Below are 20,923 nucleotides of genomic sequence, written 5' to 3'. Positions count from 1 at the left end.
GACTTTTTTTCTCAGTCTTCTATGTGGAAGGCACCCAGATACCCAGCAAATGACAGCAGAACAGTGCCCATGTATTGATATCTGTGCCTCATCAGTAGTGTGCTTGATGTCACTATGTTTGTAGAATAAGGTGATAGTCAACCCCTGTGAATTTCTGTCCCATTTGAGCAGATGTCCAAGACTGATGTTTTTATTGTCATGGCTACAGCTAAAAGTGCGTTACATAAGGGTGAAAAAAGAAGTACCTGAGAAGACTAGTTGTGCTGGAAGATGTGAATGCTGTGGGATATGCACTATTTATAACACTTTTGACATCTTCTGTTTCATGTCTCTGCATTTCTGATGCAATTTACAACATAAAAGATGGACATGGCCATGGTTTGTGTGGGCTGGAGATTGTTTGGGCTGAATGCTATAGTTTTCCTGTGACTGCTTTGTGTTGAGAATGGTCCAAATTTTATTTTTCTTTAGGTTTCGGAAGAAATCCACTGTAGCAGATTCCTTTAACAACCTTGTACATAGACAGAATTTTGAACACTTTACTGAAGGTAATGTCCCCTCTGGTTCAGATCACGCTGCTTTTTTCTGTGCCTTTCACTGGCAGGAGTTTGCAGGCCTGCACATTATATACTGATTCAGTGGGGTGGGGAGGTTGGGAGTCTTTTTTAAGCATTTGTCAAAGGACACCTTGGGCTTTGATGGCATTCAAGGGTGATGGGTTTGACCTTTGGAGGTAGAGTGCCCCTCTCTGCAGTACTGTCAAAGCCGAAATCAGTGGAGGTAGCTGATCTGGAACATCTCAGATTTCATTGAGAAGCATCTGCTGGCACCTCTTTCTCCACAAGCCTCCCTCAGCTGTTAACTGACAGGATCGCCAGCTCTGTTCATCTTTCAGTCATGCAGCAAAGCCCATCGTACCTTTGCAGATGCACAGAGGTGGAGTGACTCAGTGTAGTTTGCTGCCTGGAATTGTAATTACACTGTTTGATGTGACTGGTTTCAGGGAGTGAGAGCCTTGTGGGATGGGCACCACATGATTTAAATAAATATGTCCATAAACAACTAACCTGATTTGCATATGGGCAACTTGGTCCATCCGATACTAGATTGAGTTTAAAAGGTTATGTAGTATTAGTAATATCTTTAATGCAGATGAGTCATGGGTTGGTACACAATTGAATTAAATGAACTATGGTCATGTGACTAGAAGGATAGTATTATAGCTCATCAGATGAAGGGGCAATAATGCTAAATAGTTTTTGTCTCATGATGTTGTTTTTCATGGTGCTGAGTTGTAATTGGTTACAGAAGCAGTGTGTATTAGAAGCAGCATGTATATGTATTCCAAGTAATTTAGATAAACACGCCACCCAATACTTTGCCTTGCTAATCATTTGCTGAAGAGGATCTTATGACCCTGTCTTAGGAATTGACTGTAAAGTTTGGGAGTTAAAGATTAGTTGCTATATTGACAACCCAAAATATACAATAATCAGGACATGGGCATTGAAAAATCACGAGATCGGCAAAGAAAAAAATTGCAACCTTTAGAAAAATCTGTTAATATTGGGGCTCTTTTTATTTGTGTTGTAGCTTCCGAGTCAATAGAGGGACCCTGCCCCCATCATGTTTTCAGACTTCTCCATAACAAGGACTAGAAATATTGGGGATGCCATAAAGGGACTGCAAGGGCCAACTCCTCCTCCTCAAATGTACTGTATAAATGTGCTAGTAAGACAACACGGAATACTTTTAATGTTAATACTAAATGATACATCTTCAGAAAGCCACAGAACTGTTTTAGAAATTTCTGTTTTTGTGTGATGCCCAGTTTCTCAGTGTTCACATACAGTGCAGCGTTCATATGCAGTTCTTGTATACTTATTAAAATTTCATCCTGTTATCTTTCTCATAATGGCATTTAGCATGTGTAACAGGAGTACTACTATTGGAGCCTCTCTGGGTGTGGCTCTGTCTTCCTGTAATGGGCCAACCACCTGCTTACTTGCCTGCCATGCCTTGATCTTATTCGATTAATAGATTGTTGTAATCAGCGGGAGGCTGCCCATTTCTACGCACCCGATGACAGGGGGTGCTACCTCTTGGCTCCTCTTCCTCCCCTACGCCACAGCCCAAGCCTCACAGATGGTGCTGATGTAATCTGACCGGGGCCCTGTTATGGCTTGGCCCTCCTTTCTGCTCTCGGGGCTCCTCGCTGCCGCCCTCTTGCTCTCGGGGCTCCTCACTGCACCCTCTCGCTCTTGGGCTGGGGCCAATGCACCCCAAAGATGCTGCGCCCCCTCAGGTGCCAGGAACCCCCACGCTACCGTGGAGTCCCTATGAGGCCTCCTCCAACCCCTAATAGCCTCACCCGGTCCTCCGGTAAACAGTAAACACAAAGCCCCTGGGTTATAATGTAAAGCTAAACCGTCCGGTCAGACAACATTTGATCCCTACCAGAAAAATACTCCGGCCCATGGCAGCAACCAGTGGATACTCATGCAGTCACTCCTTGTCCTTCTCCCTGCGCTGGCTGAGCTCCCCACTCCTTGGCTGCCAGAAGGGAACTGCCACCCTGGTCTCCTGCCTGGGTTTAAGAAGGGCTAAGCCCTGCCCCTTCCTGTCAGCAGGTTTCGCTGGTTGCCCCAGTAACCAGCACCTGTGCTGCCCTGGTGACTGGCAGCTGCACCTCCCCCTTCTCACTGCTAGGGGCCTCTCTTGAGCCATCCCTGTTCTCAGGTGCAGGGCACCTAAGTGCTCTGCGACAGTATGCATAATACTTTGGATTTCCAGAGCATTAATATTAACTAATCCTCACAATGTCCCTGTGAGGCAAGTAAATGGCGAGAGCCTTATTTTACAGGTTGAGAACTAAGGCACCGAAACTAAATGACCATACAAAGAGTGGTATTGGGATTAGAAGTCAGGCCAAGCAAGCTTTCCTTCCTGGTGTGGGAGGTCACACTTGCTGGGGTGAGAGAACAGCTTAGTCTATTTAGGTCCCAGCTGAGCAAACCATTTAATTGAACAGATGAGCATTTCCGTCCCTATGAAGTACTGTATTAAAACGTGTGTTGCAAGGCTTTGACGAATAGGGATGGGATCCCTCATTTGCTTTAAAGGAAGTACTGAAGTGTTTTGTTGAATTGAGGCTGTAGGCCATGGGCTCATGTACAATGATTTTTGCCCTTTCATGCACTGTAACTGCGTGTCTGTTTGCATGAGCGGGATTTCCGATGCTTTAAAAGTGTTTTTTGTGCATTAAACTAAAACTCCTCAGATGTAGTTTAGTTTGGCTTGCTGGGAATTCATGTTGCGTCTATGGAATTGTTGCATGCAAATACAAAGGCACTCAAAGGCTGCATGCAGACGAAACGAGAGGCATGTGTGTATGACAGTTTATAGCGAGCTAAATGCTTTTGCACAGCTTTAATGGTGTGGGTATTTGCACACCTCGGTGGCTTGTGCGTTCCAGCTACTGTAGGAAATTTAGCAGTGTAACGTGCCTTAAATGACTTTGGGTGCAGCAAACTAAGACTCCTTTGAGGAGTTTGTTTGCTGCCCCTGTAGCCACGAAGAGAAGCACCAGGCTCCATGCAGCTCCATGTCTCTGCAGCAAGCCCTGCAAGCAGCCTGGCAGCAACCTGGGAAAGCAGAGTCTGTTCAAAAAAAGCGATGAGCCTGATCTTTTTTTTTAATTCCCTGGGCCCTGCTAGTCTGCCTGAGTTGCATGGGGGCCTGATGCTTCCCTCTGTGACTGCGGTGCCCCCCAGAGCTGCCTGAGCCAGGTGCCTGCAGGCGACTGCTGCTTGGGGGGTGGTGTGCCACTGCCACAGAGAAAAGCACCAGCCTCCTCTACCCCCCTCCCCCCCCCCACACCGCCCAGCGACTGCTTTGCCCACCAGCAGCTCACCCTCCCCCCTGCCCCCAAAGATGCAGGTAAGTCATTGGGTATGTACATGACACGGGGGTTTAATCAGCCCTAAATTGAAGCGGTGTTTTTGAAATCCTACCGCTTCAATTTAGGGTCCCTGTTTTGTCTACGCATGCCCAGAGACGTATAATTAATCTCTTTGTTCGCCAGATAGTGTTGCAACTTATTTGTAGCTCGCCACTTCAAATTGCTTTTGCTTTTGAATTGCTTCTACTTTTTTTGTGTGGCTTTTTCTTTTTTTTTCTTGAATGCCAGCTCCCTGCTTCCACAGCTGCATGGCAGGACATGGGATGGGTGGGGGCCCAGGCCACAGGGGTGGGCAGCACTGAACCATCCTGCTCTCCTGTGGCACCAGCCAGGGACCCAGCTTAATTCATGTGAAAATCTAGTGCATGTAAACATAGATGTGACACTCCAAAATAAACAGGTTTAAATTATAAACCTATTTAATGAGAATCAAAACCCGTGTTGTGTACAAGTGCCCCCAGATGCATGTTACAGAGGTATTTAGTTACTTAATCTACATAGATTTAATTGTACATAGGACTTAGGCATCTAAATACTGTTAAGAATCTGGATGTTAGCTCTAAATTCTCTGCTAAGACTCTTCAATTCATACTGAGGGTCAGTGTAAGATGAAGTTATTATCAGGTTCTAGGCCAGTCCTTTCATATAGCTGTCAAACAGCCAGCTGGTAGCCAATTTGTGCAACTGCTGCTTGGGGTTAGTTTGGTAATTTAGAACTGACAGAAGTTGTGATCAGGGTTTTGCTTACTTGTTGCTCTTTATACTATTATTATTATTATTATTATTATAATATTTCTTTAATTTCCAGTCTGGTTTTTTTTCTCCTCTTCCCTTCACATTAGAAGAAATCCACGCAGAGATTTGTTATGCTGAATGTTTACTTCAGAGAGCTGCCCTGACATTCCTGCAGGTACAGTATTGCCAGTCACAGCTCTTTCATGAATGGAGGTTTCTGTGATTAAACTGGATAGTGGTACAGACCCAGACAAGAGACCCTGGCTTGCTGCACTCGTCCATGGTTCTTGCACATCAGTGTAGGAATGTGCAGACAGAGCAGTATTCACTCACAGCCCTTTTGGATGACTGTGTTTTGCTGCTGTACAGCCACTTGAACAAGGTTGGTGGTGGTCCCTGAGAGGGTGTTAGATGCCTGGTTCCACGGCTTCGCTTTACTAAATAATGCTGATTGTTGTGAGGGAGGAGAAAACACTCTCTCCTACTTTTACTGCTTGGATTATTGGAGCTTAGCTTGCCATGTGAGAGAACAGCAGCAGCTGTTACCTGGACTTTGGCCTCTGGGTAAAGGGAGTCTGGATACCAGGTTTCCATTCCTGACTTGGTTGCTACTCACTGTGTGGCAGTGGGGAAAGTCCCATAATCTCTCTGCCTCTTTATCTGCAAAGAGAGAATTGTAAAACTTTCCCAGCTGTGCAAAAGGAACTGAAAGCCTTGGCTGAAAGATGCTTTCCTGTATGAAATACTGGTGTTAGTTTTTGTCTTTTGTGGCAGGATTGTTCACTGCAGCTTTTTGTCTGAAGCTCTGCATGGTTCCTTGTAAAACCACTCATGAGAAAATTAAGAGCAAGGGACAGAAAGACCGTCCAGCTCTTATGCTCCTTCTTCTGCTTTGTTTACATTTTTCATGAATGCACAAAATAGTTTTCAATATTAAATCAAGGCACTTTAAATCTTACAGTTGCCAACAGCTTCTGAAGTTGGTTCTTTCTGGTGCTTATTGAAAGTGACTAACGCCCTATATAGATCAGCCCTGGACCTTCCTTAGGAGGTGAATGTTTTCATTGTATTGGTTATTGCTGTTCCTGGTAGATGTGACCCTTTCTGAATTTGGGGGCTGAAATTGAACTGAACATAACATAAACCCCCCCACCAACATCAAAGGAAATAGCCACCTTTAAGCAGAAATATTCCGGGTATTAGTACGTGACACACCATGAAATCCTGCAGTTTAATGATGGAAACAGGTCTTTTGCTTCCTTTGGTGGGACGGGCTGGTCCCCCAACCCCTTAAATTGCAGAGCTGCTGGTTTATATAGAGGTACATCCATTTATGCCTCATGTTCTACAACGAGAAGTAAAACTCTGCCTATTCTTTCTTTCTATTACAGTGGTTTGGTGCTTGCTACTTCCTATTAGTGATAAATAAGGACAGAAGCTGGGCAGCCAACAGGCTTCATATGCATTAATGCAGTATCTAACCTACATTGTTTTTATGGCTCTCCTACACACTTTAAGAGTTAGACCTGATAGAGAGCAAACCCTGCTTACCTTCTGTTTCTCAGGACAGAAAATGTCATCATGCACAGTTCCATGCAGTGAGCTGCCTATATCTGGTGGTGAGCCAGAGGTAGCCTGAGTCTTACGTGTGGTGAAGGATAAATCTATTTTCTCTCTAATTTTTAAAACAACCACAACCTGCCACAGATCAGGTTCATGCCTGTCTCTCCTTCAGGAGAGGTAACCACAGCGATCTCCAGAACTGCAGAGGATCTGGGTCCCCCAGTCATTGCAGCCCTTCTTCATTTAAGTTGAGACTTCTGTATGGACTCGGGTCCCAAGGCTCAGAGAAACCAATGAAGATATTATACATCAAAAAATTTAAACTGATATTGGTAAAATGAGTTTTAATTAGAAAAGAGCTCCTAATTTTAGCTGGCTACTGCTCCATAGAAACTTGTCTTATCCTGAGTTCTTTTGTTCCCAATCCTGTACTGTATTGTTCTAATAATAAGTCTGGCTTTTTTTTTACCCTCAGAAAATACCATAAAGATCACACCTGAGTTATATATGAGGTTGTCATATGATTGGGTCAGTACAGTACTATTGTGTGGAACAGACAACCCTGTGTAGCAGCATTAAAAGGCTGGGTGGGTTCACCTATCCTTCTACAAATAAAGCTACCAAGCAGGATAACCTCTTCTGTCATGGTAGCAGTGGGTTGGTGGTCCCAGCTTGGACAGGAAGGGCTGCAACAGTTGGGGGACCCCAGTTGTCACCTTGTGCAGTTCCAGGGATCTCTGTGGTCCCCTCCCCGGTGGGGAGGCAGGCTCTAACCCTCCCTTCAGAAGCTAAGAGTTCAGAAGCCCTAAGAGGTTGGTGATAAATTGAGGCGCCCAGACCTATGACTTTTGTTAGAAGCTGTGCTGTTTCCCTGGAAATTGGTCAAAACTAAGAGTAAAACATTTTAGATTGAACAAACTAGCATTTTTTGACAAAACAAACAAAAAGGATTGTCGGCCAAACACACAGATCCACCCACTTTCCCCTTCTTCACACGGCCCTAAAACTTTGGAAAATTAGAATTTTGGACACCTGAAAAAGGGCTTGGATTCAGGTTTAGTTCTGTAGATCATATGAAGTTTGAATTCAGAGTAGCCATTGTGGTCTTGCCTTTTAACAAGGCCCTCTCTTTGTTGGCCAGTTTTCATTTAACTAAAATATTTGTCATTCTCTGTGCTGACATAGGATTTTAGACTGAAGATGACATGGCGAGTCTTAAGCAGAACTGTTTCTGCTACAGAGGGTGGATTTTAAAAAAATAATTTTAATGCATTTAACCCTTTGGGTTCTTTACAGTCAAAGAAAAAGCAATTTTTCTAAAATTCTGGGGAATTTGATGTCAACTTCTGTGCAGCATCAGAATAATATGGTTTTGATCTCCAGAAAGTAAATGATCACAGACTGAGTGCTGATGTATTTCCCTTTCAATAGGATGAGAACATGGTTAGTTTTATCAAAGGAGGCATCAGAGTCAGAAACAGCTATCAGACTTACCGGTAAGTAGATCTAAATGATCTGATGCAGTAAAAAGGCTTTGATATAAAGGTTTCCAGAAAATTAGATTGTCTTACTTATTAATGATAGTTCATGGACAATTTCCAAAATCTAGGGGCATGAATAATTTGCAGTCCACATGTATTGGGTTCCTTGCTCTCTGGAGTCCGGTTTGGGAGAGCCTGGACCTCAATCTGATTTGTGCTGTGCACGAAGCAGGCAGTGAGCAGGTAGATGCTGTGTGTACAGCTTGAACAGTCGGTCCTAAATTCAAACACAAGAATTCTTGACACCATGTTGTTGTTTTGAACTAGTCAAACGATTCATATCTTCTGTACTGCTGTTTGTATACTGCTCCTTGTGCTTTTCATATGCAAAGAACAAACATGGACTTTGAGTCTGAATGACTCCTTTAGAAGAAAGAAAAAGCAACCCGGCACAAAAAAAAAATGCCCATCACAGGACTCAGTATGTGTATTCTCTGTAATGTGTTGCATCGTTGCCTCCTCCCGGAAGAGCCGAGAGCAGTCCAAGGGGTAGTGAAGAAGCAGCCATAACAGCAAGATTCATCACATTGTGGATTTTTCCTTTTTAAAGCATCCATTACAGCACATTGCAAGCTAACGGTTACTTTGTTGATAAGAATACTGCCTCAGGCTGCTAACCTGGTGCCTCTTTTATTTTTGCAAGTACCTGAAATATTCTCATCTGTTCATGTAGCCATAATCCCAAAATATTTCCTGTTTATGCAGTAAGGAATTTCCCCCTTTTATGTTCAGTCATCACTTGTTTGTTAAAGATTCACACGTATGAAGAGAAGCTCTTCTTAACTCTCTTGTGTGAATGGAAAAAAGGGTGATGATAGAAGGTCTCCTTTCTAAAGTTAATAATAACTTCTGATACAGATGGGTACCTATCTAGAAATCTACTTAGGCCTTTACACCATGCCAGTACCTTTTTCTGAGTTCAGATAGAATCATAGAGTTATAGGGTAGTTGGGCTGGAGGGGACCTCCAGAGGTCATATAGTCCAACCCCCTGCAGATGTGTGGCTCTGACTATGGTGGCAGACAACATGCAGCTTTTCTTTGTGTTACCGGACTTTCACGTTTTTGCTTTTTAATTTCATTTTGGTTTCCAACTTTTATTATCAAACTCCTTGTGCTTCAGATACTAGCCACAAAAGCTTCATTAGGGTGCAGCTGAAACTAAAAACGAGAGTCATTCTCATGTGCCTGTCAGTCCCTCGGAAACCCGTATCATGTTTTTTTGGATGCAAAGAACACCTCCCAGTGTAGAGCTGTTTTGTTTCTTAATTCTAAATGCGTAGCTTGGAAAGTAGACAGCTCTTTGCATTTCCATGGCACGTGTATATCTGCCATCTTGCCTCAAGCTCTGAGTATCTCTGTGTGAACCAGCCACACAATGACAACCCCTTGTTGTGTAAAGGGGTATTTTTCCTACAAAATCCGTATACCAAAATTACTGCATTGGACACACTGTTAGAATTTCTTGTGTTGCTCGCTAAGTGGTGGTGAAGAGGTCCCCTGTACTTCTGGCTGTCATGCAGTGTGTTATAGGGAAAGCACAATTTCTATTTTTCTATTCTTCTTTTGTGTGAATAACTGACAAGGGAAACCACAAAGCTTATTATACACATAGTGCTATCAAATGCACAGATTAGAAGTAAATGAGATTTTTTTTCTCCAGTCTTTTTCAGTCGCAAGAAATACAGGTGGTCCCAACAATAGCAGACAGAAGCTTTTTTTCAGGCAGAAATTTTATTTTGAATTCACTAAATTTGTGTGGCAAGAATTCCATAGATCCCAATTGATGATATAACAGGAATTGCATGTGATAATTCATCCTCTGAAGTGTAATGATCACTGTGCACTTTACTGTTCACTTATCTAGGTGAGATGAGGGATTATTGTTGTGTGTATAATAGTTATGTACTTCAAAACAAATGGGCAGTTTTCTTAGTGTATCATAAAGCTACCCAGGTCATCTGTGTTTTCCTTACTATTATGTAATGCAGTTTTTCTGTATCATCAGGGAACTAGACAATCTTATACAGTCTCCAAACTATGTGAAAGGAAAACACCATTTCCACTTTGAGGGAGGTGTGAAACTTGGAGTTGGAGCCTTTAACTTGGTATGTAAGAAACATTTTTCACTTGGGCCGTAATACTGCAAACACCTGCTTAAGTTAAAACATCTGAGGAGCTCCAATGAGGACAAGTTGCATGTCTAAAATGAGGAAAGTGAGTAAGTACTTGCAGCACAATGTACTAACAGGACTCAGAAACATCAAGGTGAACAAATGGCATATAGAAAGAGATGGGGAGGAATTCTTGTGCTCCTGCTTTCAGTTCACACAATGCAAGCATACCTTTGCTTCTGTCTGGAGCCCTACTCACTTCACAGAGCCTGTGCAAGTGCTAGAGTGCAGGATTTGAGCCCTGCTAGAGTGCAGGATTTGAGCCCATGCTAGCACAGCAGGGAGGACTAAATAACATAATGATGGCAATTTGAGTTGCTGTATCTGTGGTCAGAATCTGGACTGTAAAAACAGCTGATCACAGTTCATGCTTCACATGAGAGCTCTGAGATGGTTATAATATTGAAAACTTTTACAAAAGTTGTCTGGCTGAGGTGGGGTTGAGGGGAATAGGCATGGTGTGCTTGTTTTAATCATTTTGGTGTGCTTCTACATTCTGTTTGCACCCCAGAGGAGAAGTGAAAGCACCAGAAAGTGTGGGAGAGGATGTTTTTACTGCTGATGTTTTTAAACAGGGCCAAGGCAGGAAGTATCAGGTGCTCCATGTGAAGAGGCTGGTTTTGATCCTCTGTGCATTCAGCGTAGGTTACAGAAAAGTATTACATACATTTCTAAACCTTTACAGTTACAGATTGTGATTGGCCACAGCTAAAAACAGTGCCAGTAGAAACTAGGTGATCATGTGTGAACTGTGCTCTTGTAGTGTGAAATTGTATAGCTGACTCTTTCTGTAGCATACCCTTCAGAGTCTTCGGCCCATAATGTGTGTGTGTGTGTCTGACTCTTAAGAAGGAAAGTTATAAACCAGGGGCCAATTTGTATGGATCTGGCCTGTTGGATTACCTGTGGGCTATGGGAAGTGGAGGACATTGCCTGCTATAGAATCTGTGGCCTCTGCTCTCTGGTGGACATGGCCATTGGCCGCAGGAGGGCAAGCGAGGGCTGTGCTGACACAGTCTCACTTGCCCAGCTGCCACTCAGCCCGTTGCTGCTTGTTCTAGTGCCCCTCCCTGCCCCAGGACAGATCTGACTTGTGAAGGAGCCCATTATCCAGACCAGGCACTGGGCATGGGGTAAGTTTGACACCCCTGTTATAAACTATGAAGGTGGTTATTGCCAGCTATTAATGCTGCTTCACTCTAATTTAACACCAGGACTATAGTGTAATACACTTACTAGACTGAAAATGCAGCCCAAACATTCTCTGCCACTTCTTGTTCATAAACTTAGTTTGTCCAAGGAAATATTTGCTAATGCAGACAGTTCATAATCTTTTCAGTTGTGCTAGCAGAAAAAGCAACCTTCTTAATATGCTTGAATAGCTTGCTCACTTATCCTGTACCAGGAAGAAAAGCTTTTGTAGATGTTTACTTGTTTAGTTAGTTTTAGGAATCAATACTTACTGTACATGCGGTGGTATAACAGGATCTGAATCTGTGTCAAGTGAATCTATATCTTTTGTATACTTCAATATAGTGTCAGTTTTGGAGGTTTCCACGAGGTGGGCCCCATGCTAATTCATTGAGGTTTCTCAGTGTAGTAAGAACTGTGCCCATTTATAACATCACCCCCTTATTTTGTTCTAACAGCAGGAGTTCTTTTGTGACACAGTCAAATAGAATCTAAAAACAGATCCATGTGATGAAGCGATAACAAATATCCTGCTTGGTGGCTCCAGCAAATATTTAACTTCTGTGATTGTTCCTTAAATAATTAGGACACTATGAAATACAACAGCTAGAATTACCCAGAGCTGCAGTTGGTTTTATGTACAGGAAAAAAAAATCATCTATTTATTGCAGTAATGAGGCTGGTAATTCTGCCTAAACTTTGAGCATACATAGAGTATAGCTAATAGCTGAAAGAGGCATATACATCTGCCCAGGAAAACTTGGGGAGATACTAAGATTTTTTTAATAATTTTTATTTATTGTCTCCTGGGTTTAGAAAGGTCATTTCATGCATCTTAGGACTAGGAGACAAAAAGATGCCAAGAGCATCCTCAACTGACTCGTGTTTCTTTCCACAGACATTATCCATGTTTCCTGCAAGGATTCTGCGACTACTGGAATTTGTTGGGTTTTCTGGAAACAAGGTAAATCTGACTGTCAGTCAATGTACTGTAGTAAGGGTAGGTGCCTCATAAGAGCTGGGATGTCCCTCCCAGCACTTTGTTTCAAAAAGAACCTCCTCCCTCCTTCCTCACTTTGGCCCCAACAATCAGCAGCCTTGGTATTGGAGTCAGTGCAACTCAAGGAATTTTTTAGGTGATTTCTTTGTTGCATTTGAAAATTAAGGATGCTGGCAGTGTACTTGGAAGACACAGACAGATGAGAGGCAGCAGCACATGGTATAATAGAGAGATGTTTGCTATTTATTGTCTGGACTACAGTTGTGCTTAGAAGCTACAGTTAAATCTTCATTTTAGTTTTGATCCTCCTTTATTAAATCATCTCATATAATAAAAGAAAGGAAAGAGCCTTAGATTTCATTTCATTCTTTTTTCTACGCCTTTAATAGCTGCTACAAATTTTAACAGAGCACCTCAGTTTTTTCCAAAGGAGCTACCCAAGAGTAGGAGGCCTGGCATGCATTGGGTGTGCATGAGGGGAGGAAGGGAGGAGGAGGGTTGGTAGTGAAGGATCTGGAATCCTTAGATTCTGGTGGACTTGAGCAAGTCTACAGGGAGGGCTTAGAGGTGCATTTTTGTTGCTTTGGTTTCGTGGGGGCCTGGTATCCCAATGCAAGTTATGAGTAGTTACTCGTATCCCATGGAGGAAGAGTTGGGCCCTGGCACCTGTTCATTCCAGGTATTCAGTCAAAGCTGGAGCCTTAGAGTGGAATCTTGTGGCAGGCTGCACCTGTGGTTCCCTCTGTAATGCCAGTTCTGGGGAAAAATCTGTTTTACTCATCTATTCTACAAGCTAAACCAGCGTTCTCAACCTTCTTAAACTCAAGACAGCCCTTGGAAAATGCCAGCTCTTAGACCTCTGCTACTCATTGCATACATTAGGTAATTAAGTGGTTAATTGCACAATAAATGTTGACCAGCCACACATGCAAAGTAACACTGGCCACAAGAGCAAAGTAATTATCACACTGTAAAAATTAATATCCAGCTCTAAAAAGAGCCAGCCAGCTATGAAGTTAGTCCTTGACATGTGTAACAACTCTACAGCTGCTTTCTAACCAGCTTTAATTTGAACATGTAGCAGGTCCCTTAGTTTTCACTTGTTTTTGGATAGAGCAATTCTTCTGTTGCAAAGAAGTCACTCCACAACAAGTCAAAACGTTTTCAACACTATGGATTACTATGAAATCTCTAGTTTTATTTTCTGAATCATGTTTGCCTATCTCGCAGTGCTAACATTGCACTGCATCTTGCAATACCTTTCAAAGAATCTCACGGCACCCCGGGCTGCTGCGACACCCTGATTAAGAATCACTTGGCTAAACAAAGGAGTATTTATACCAGTTTTCATTTACAAAATCCTTTGCAAGGATTACTTCGTTAATCTGTACATTATCCCTGTGAGACATGTATGGATCATCTTATTTCACTGGTGAACTTGAAAAAGCTGAGGTCTGGAAGTTAAATGTCTTGCTTAAGACTAGGGGCGTGGGTTGTAGCCATGTTGCTTAAGACCAGAGAGTTTATGATCCAGCACAGGTGAGAACTTGAGTTCCTGGCTCCCTGGATAAGATCTCTAAGTCAATTTTACCTGCCTGTTCTCCTAGCCAGAAGAAACAAAAATTAGTTAGTTCTACATGTCTGCTAAAGACTGGTAGCAACTAAAAACAAAGAGTCCAACTTAGAAAAAGTAAGCACAAGCCAGACACTAGCATGCTCTTTCAAAGATCTTTTTAAAGCAGCCATTTAGCTTCCTATTGCTGCTAAAAACTTCCCCTAATACACACTTTTTGGGGTCATTCTCTCCTTCTGTGTTCTCTCCAGGCCCTGGAATTTTTGGGGGGCTGAGAGTGGGCTGGTATCCCTTATGTCAGTGACTCGGGTCCTGTTCCAGATTTTTCAGTAGCAGATTGAAACATATCGTAGATTACCATAAACATAAAGAAAGATTTCCTGTCTGAAGTACCATTCAAAAGAAAGGAGAGTCTTTTCTTCAGCAGTTCACTGAACAGAGTTCAAGTATTTGGTAGTCATTCAGGGAATACTTTAAGGCAATCTTGCGTTATTTAGAGCTGTGAGCTGCTGGCCCAGAACTGAGAGTAGAATTGCAATTACATTTGTAATCACATCTCAAGTGTCAGGTTTCCACAGTTCAGCAAGATCAAAATGCCCCCTGGAGCAGACACAAGAGATTTCAAGATATGGGAAATAGAGAGGAGGAGACTGACAAAACGTGCGTAAAACTTGAGGCAACACTGTTGAGAGAGAAGAAATTTTGAGGCCTGCAGTGTTTTGACCACACAATAATGATGGGGAGGAGAATGGTTGTTGAATGCTGACACTGTGCTTGGTGCTGTGTAAGAAACTGAAGGAGACACAGCCAACTCCGTGAACAACTGAGTCCAGTTTGACAGACAACAGACATCATCCCATGGTTGCCCAGGAGACTTTGAGGTGCTTCATTCTTAGTGCTGGTGCTGCTTATTTATAATAATAATAAATACTATATAGGTTATAATATAGACTATGGAAAGCCATTCATACCTAAAGCTGTTGTATTAGGGCTGTGTTGGCCAGTCCCCTGATGCAAAGCTATCCTGAAGCCAGCAGATGTGACCCTTCGGAGAATACTCTTATATAGGACTGTCAGTAGGTACTTGGCATCACCCCTGATGTCTGCTAGTGTATGGGGATAAGCTTAGGAATCCTCTGCATCTGAGGCGCTGGACAGTTCTTTGGGGCAGTTGGCAGCCAGTTCAACATAGAGTCACTCTTTAGATGTACTAAAGGGGGCCTCGGGATGATAAATCAACATAGGATCAAGAGAGCACGCAGAGGGCTTGAAGATGCTTAGATTCTCTTATTATGCTGAGGTCTGTCAGGTGCTTTTCTGCCACAGTCCAGAAGCCTAGGCCTTTGCTTCATACCTTCTGTGTAAAACTTTGTTATGATAAGGGCTAGTTATGCTTAATAGACATGGCCCTGCATTGTAAGGCTGGGACTTGGTGCATAGGAGCCCTGCATCAGCAAATTCCTTCTGGGGTCCTGATGGATGTACCCAGCCATGAAAGCTACACTGTACTTTCAGTGGGCTTCCCTGTATATGCCTAGCAGTAGTTGGGGGAAGAGTTGTTACCATCTGCACTTCTCTTTGCACCTGATGCTGAATTTAGCCTTGCCTCAGTGTCAGTACAGAACAGCATCCACACCACAATAGGCAGAGGTTCAAGGGCTCAAATCTTCTTGCAGCATATCTGCAGTTTTCCAACCTGCCCCAGTAGGGCCAGCCACAATCTGGGACTCTCACACAAGTTGCCTTAATTTTTGCTGGAAGCTTTTACTGAACTGAAGAGACAGAAGATGCCTGCTAAACTGTTAATCCTCCGTATCTTAAATGCAGTTGGCACTGGTCTGGAATTCAGCATTATTTCTGTGGAAAGCAGGAAATTATTCTGATGGTACCATTTAAAAAGAAATTGGGTTTCCTTGATATAGGGAGACATTTGTTCCAAATCAGCTGTGCTGAACAGCATTTTTGATGTATGTCTCAATTAGCAGTTAATTGAATTTCCATCTGCCATCGCAAATCCTTCTGCCTGGCATTTTCCTCTTGTCTTCAAGCGTTAAATGAAAGTTAACTCTAAAATGATGTCATGTAACACATTAGAGTGCCCTAACTGCTCTCTGCCCATCTTAATCATGTCTTCCTCTAAATTAATAGAAATATTCCCCTTAATTGCTGACGTGGCCAAGTCATGAGACAAGAAAGACATCTCTGTCTTGCTTTCTTGCTGAAGAACCTTAATTTAAAAAATGTGATTAAAAATTGTTCAGGCAGTTTCACTTCAGGGAGGCAGATGCATTTTACTTATATTCATGACTGAAATAGCCACCAACTGTTTGGAGGTTTTGCCTTGATATAATTTTTCCACCCCACATGGTATGTTTCTGTGCATCTTGAAACTTGAATCAAATAATACAATTCAGGTAGCTAGTAAGAAGAATCCGAGTATTTGAATATTAATTTTGTCTTAATTTGTCTGACCAAATGGGGATCTAGAAGAGCATTGGCCAGCATGTTGAAATGAGACAGGAACATGGGGCATCTATACATGTGCTCCAGGGTTGGGGAGAGTGCATTTTAATTGGAGCGGCTTCCGGACAGTGGCTTTAATTAAAATGTCCCAGCATCACATGTATTCAGCATCCTGCGTTTCAAAAGGGCTGTGGGTATGCTTGAACTAAAGCTTGTTCAACAAGTTTTAAAGTGCTCCCACCGCCATTTTGAAACCTAGGATGCTAAATACATGTGACACTGCAGGATGCTCAGTTAATCAAGTCTGCACCGATGAATTCTAATTCGAACACACTGGAGCCCATGTATAGCCACCCATAAAGTTTGCTGTACTGGATCCAAGCATTTATGTCTCGCATAAGTTATGTCATTCCTTGCAGCATTAACCAGTGCCTGATACTCTACAGTTCATTGGAAACACATGTGCAGAACAGAAATATTTGTTAAATACTGAAGGATTTTTTTGCATTGTTACTAAAAATATTTACTATCTCTGTTGAGTTACAAGCCAAGATTATTACTAAGATTTCTTTGCTTTCTAATATACTTAAGAAGCTTTCTCTTTTCTGCCCATAGCCTTGCCAGCCATGGATTTTTCCAATGTCTTTAGATTTTCTTATCGGTTTTCTTCACTCCAGAACGTCTCATTTATATTATCCCTATATGTATTCGTGTAATGAATCATAAAAAATTAGGGCTGGAAAGGACCTCAAGAGGCCATCGAGTACAACCCCCCGCTCAAAGCAGGACCACCCCAACTATATCATCCCTGCCAAGGCCTTGTCTACCTGGGTCTTAAAAATCTGTAAGGATGGAGAGTCAGTCTCTCTGGGTAGCTTGTTCCAGTGCTTCATTATCCTCCTAATGCAGGGGCAGGCAATTATTTTGGCTGGAGGACAGTTTAATGAGTTTTGGTGAGATGTCAAGGGCTGCAAAGGTAGCCCCACCCCTTGACAGGTGCCCCGTCTCCTGGTTGCCATCTTGGGACCTGAAGTCCACTATTCAGTAAGGGACCCACATTTTCCTTGACCTTCCTCTTGTTTCTGACATACTTTTAGAAACCCTTCTTGCTACTCTTCGTGTCCCTTGCTAGTTGTAACTTCTCGTGCACTTTGGCCTTCCTGATTTCATCCCTGCATGCCTAAGCAATACTTTTATACTCCCTCCTTGTTGTTTGTCTAACTTTCCACTTCTTCCTAGTTTCCTTTTTGTGTTTTATCTCATTGAAGAGTCCCCTGCTAAGCCAAACTGGTCTTTTGCCATACTTGCTAGTCTTCCTGCATATTGGGATGGTTTGTTGCTGTGCCCTCAGTAAAGTTTCCTGAAAATACAAGCAGCTCTCCTAGACTCCTTTCCCCTTCAGATGGCCTCTGAGTGGATGATGCTCATCAGTCACCCAAGTCAAAGTCTGCTTTCCTGAACTTCAGGGTCCTTATTTACTCTGCTGCTCTCCTTCCTTCTTTCCCTCAGGATCCTGAACTCAATCATCTCATGGTCAGTGCTGCCCAAGTTTCTATCCACTACATTTCCTGCCAATTCTTCCCTGTTTGTGAGCAGCAGATCAAGAACAGCATGGCCCCTAGTTGGCTTTTCCAACATTTGCACCAGGAAGTTGTCCCCAGCACTCTCCAAAACTTCTTGGATTGCCTGCGCGCTGCTGTATTGCTCTCCTGGCAGATGTCAGGGTGATTGAAATGCCCCATGAGGACCAGGGCCTGTGATCTGGAAACTTCTGCGAGCTGTTTGAAGAAAGCCTCCTCCATTTCCATCCTTCTGGTCCAGTGGTCTATAGCAGACATCCACCACAATATCACTCTTCTTGCTCTCCCCTCTGACCCTAACCTAGAGATTTTCAACAGGCCTGTCTTCAGGTTCATATTGGGGCTCTGAGCAATCATGCAACTTTTACATAAAGCTCAACTCCTCTTCTCCCCTGCCTATTCTTCTTGAACAGTTTATACCTATTCATGACAGTACTTCAGTCACGTGAGCTATCTCACCAAGTGTTATTTCAGTCACGTCCTAATTCTGTGACTGTGCAAGGATTTGCATTTCTTCCTGCTTGTTTACCAGGCTCCATGCATTCGTGTACAGACACCTGAAGTAACTAACCAAATAGTGTTCTTGCTAACGTTTTCTTTACTCTGGTTGCAGATTCTAGGATGTGTTGGTGGCAAGCTACTGGTTTATTTCCAGATGACGCTACAGAGACTAAATACCTACAAAAATACTACTGGCACTTCATGATAAGCCTTTGTTTTCTTAATTTAATTTTTGCACAGGAACATGGGCTGTTGCAGCTTCAAGAAGGAGCATCGATGTACAGCTTTAGGTCGGTGATGTGTACAATGTTGCTGCTGTGCTATCATACTTTCATGACCTTTGTGTTGGGTAAGATTAGTTACAAAAACTCTATGATATTCCTTTTATATGATTAATTGTAGCGGGACACAAAGGGGGACAGAATTTTACATTGCAAACTTGCTGGGGAATTGGACAGGTGACACTGAGGTACAGGAGGAAGGTGGTTTGGTTGGGTTGGAGTTCATAAGAAATACTCAGACTTTCCTCAGTGCATTATTTTGGAAGTTAAAAAATAATATCTTTAAATGATGGTACACTGCATTCTCTGTTCATGTTAATTTATCATCTGGGTATCCTCAGGGTGGCATGCCTCTAGAGCCTTCTTTAACTAGGTCTCCTTGGTCTAGGTCTAGGCAAGATTACTACCACTTTTTAAATGACCTGGAAAATTATGTTGTCAGGTATCCATCCTCTGGCCCTTCACCACAGCAATTCATTCAGTGTGGCCAAGAAGAAACCTGTTCTGTTCAATGCCAGTCCACATGGTTGTCTGTTTTCAGAAGACTGCCGTAGCATAAGGAAATGGTTTGGGTCAGAATCAGATCCTACCCAGTCTTACTTTCCGCCCTTTTTTCTCTGTCCTTCACAGAATTGTGTTTCTTAAGGGCTTAGGATGATGCAAACGTATAACATGTTACATACAGCAGACTTCTGTCTGCATTTGTAATGGCTTTGTGTAAGGAGCCCCATTATACCCCTTCTGATCTATCAAAGGTGGTACAGAATAAAGTCCTGTATTTGCACATAAATGCTACTTCTTGATAAGAACTTAGTCATTGGCCATATGATGGTAGTACCACACCCTTCTTTGTCATTAGTTACATGTCTTTTACTCTATTTAGGGACAGGGAAAGGAAACATTGAAGAGGCAGAAAGACTGCTCAAGCCTTACCTGGCTCGTTACCCAAAAGTAAGATGAATCTTAACTTAGTCTGCCTTTTGTACCCATTTAACAGCTTGTTGTTGAATAAACTGTATAGTTGGCATGAAATTGTTAAAAGCTTTTTTTCCCCCCTGTGCTTATTACAGGGAGCCATCTTCCTATTTTTTGCAGGCAGGATAGAAACACTAAAAGGAAATATTGATACGGTGAGTAACACTTTCCCTGTGGACACAAAACCTTGCTAGTTTTAAATCTTCAATAACAATGTTTCTTGGTAGAGTTATGAAATCTGGCTGTGATTTTCAGAAATAGTAACCCAGAGTTAGATTCTTGAAGCCATACTTGGCTGCCTGCGTGTCTCCCATTGCTGAGCAGCTCACAGCTCTCCTTGACCTCAGTGGAAGCTACTGGGTATTCAGCCCTTTGGAAAATCTGGAAGAGGCCTAAATATGGGGTTAGGAGCTTTAATTTCTTTTTCATATTTTAAAATGTTCCCAGTATGGTGTCTGCTATAATCTGCTTACTCGGTGCTTTTAACACTTCTCATCGCTGTGGTGGTGCTTTTCTTAAAGCTCCATCTCCTGGAAATGTGTGAGAGAATCTCAACTTCCCTTCCAAAAAGAAAAAAAAAGGCAAACTTGCATAACCCTTCTGACAATGGAGAAACTAGAATGTAAATTAAAAGAGCACCATATTTAGTAAATTTCTTTAATGAAAGAGTTTTTAAGCCAACCCTTGACTCATGATTTGTTGAGTGTCTGGGACTGGCAATGAAGCCAGTGTTGTACTTAATGAACTGGAAATCAAAAAACCATCCCTGAAGAAACAGCAAATTCTTAGACAGGAATAGGTAGAGGAGAAGGTTTTGCTTCAAAAAATCAGTTCACATGGTTTGCCTCTTACTGCAGTGGCATAGTTCAACTATTTATTACAGTGAATTTCCAAGTGCCACTGTCTTTTCAGCAGCAGAGGAGCCCAAAGTAAAATAGTTTAGGGACTGAACTTCATAGCTGGCCCTGTCATCCAACCTGGACAAAACTGAACTGTATAACCAATTTCCCTGAACAGTTAGCAAAACCTGTCTCTGTCTCAGACTCTTTGTGGCTTGGGTCCATCTTTAATTTGCAGCTCATAAATACAAACCAGGAATTTTATTCTGATGTTGGCTTTGAATGGCTTGACTGATTGCTTTCAGTTAACTGAATTGAGCAAAAAAGAATAACCATCTGTGATTTGTTTAATAACTTAATTTGAATAATTTATTGGAGTTCAATATTTTTGGCTTAATATTCCTCAAAATTACCCAAAATCAAGCAAAATCCATTTGAAGTTGTGTTCTTGTGCTGGTCCCCCACGGTGATGTGTACTCTCCAAGAATCGTTGTTGCTGTGATGAAAAGCATGCCAGAAGCATTGGCTTAGAATGAAGCATTTTAGT

General features: G+C 42.4%; 1 protein-coding gene across 2 annotated transcripts in view; it reads left to right on the top strand.

The window, feature by feature from the left end:
- Positions 1 to 20,923, top strand: part of TTC39A (tetratricopeptide repeat domain 39A) — a 95,670-nt gene that overhangs the window by 52,411 nt on the left and 22,336 nt on the right. For both annotated transcript variants that reach the window (XM_090047103.1, XM_090047104.1), the window contains exons 4-11: positions 472 to 548; positions 4,804 to 4,871; positions 7,691 to 7,755; positions 9,808 to 9,907; positions 12,063 to 12,128; positions 18,522 to 18,630; positions 19,446 to 19,513; positions 19,633 to 19,692. In XM_090047103.1, the coding sequence (XP_089903229.1) occupies positions 472 to 548; positions 4,804 to 4,871; positions 7,691 to 7,755; positions 9,808 to 9,907; positions 12,063 to 12,128; positions 18,522 to 18,630; positions 19,446 to 19,513; positions 19,633 to 19,692 (613 nt within the window). The remainder of the gene's footprint in view (positions 1 to 471; positions 549 to 4,803; positions 4,872 to 7,690; positions 7,756 to 9,807; positions 9,908 to 12,062; positions 12,129 to 18,521; positions 18,631 to 19,445; positions 19,514 to 19,632; positions 19,693 to 20,923) is intronic.

The sequence above is a fragment of the Crocodylus siamensis genome, chromosome 5, assembly GCF_052110815.1.
Source record: "Crocodylus siamensis isolate JL-2025a chromosome 5, ASM5211081v1, whole genome shotgun sequence".
Taxonomy (NCBI): Eukaryota; Metazoa; Chordata; order Crocodylia; family Crocodylidae; genus Crocodylus; species Crocodylus siamensis.
The sequence above is the reverse complement of the archived record's forward strand: the minus strand, read 5'-3'. Positions and strand labels throughout refer to the sequence as shown.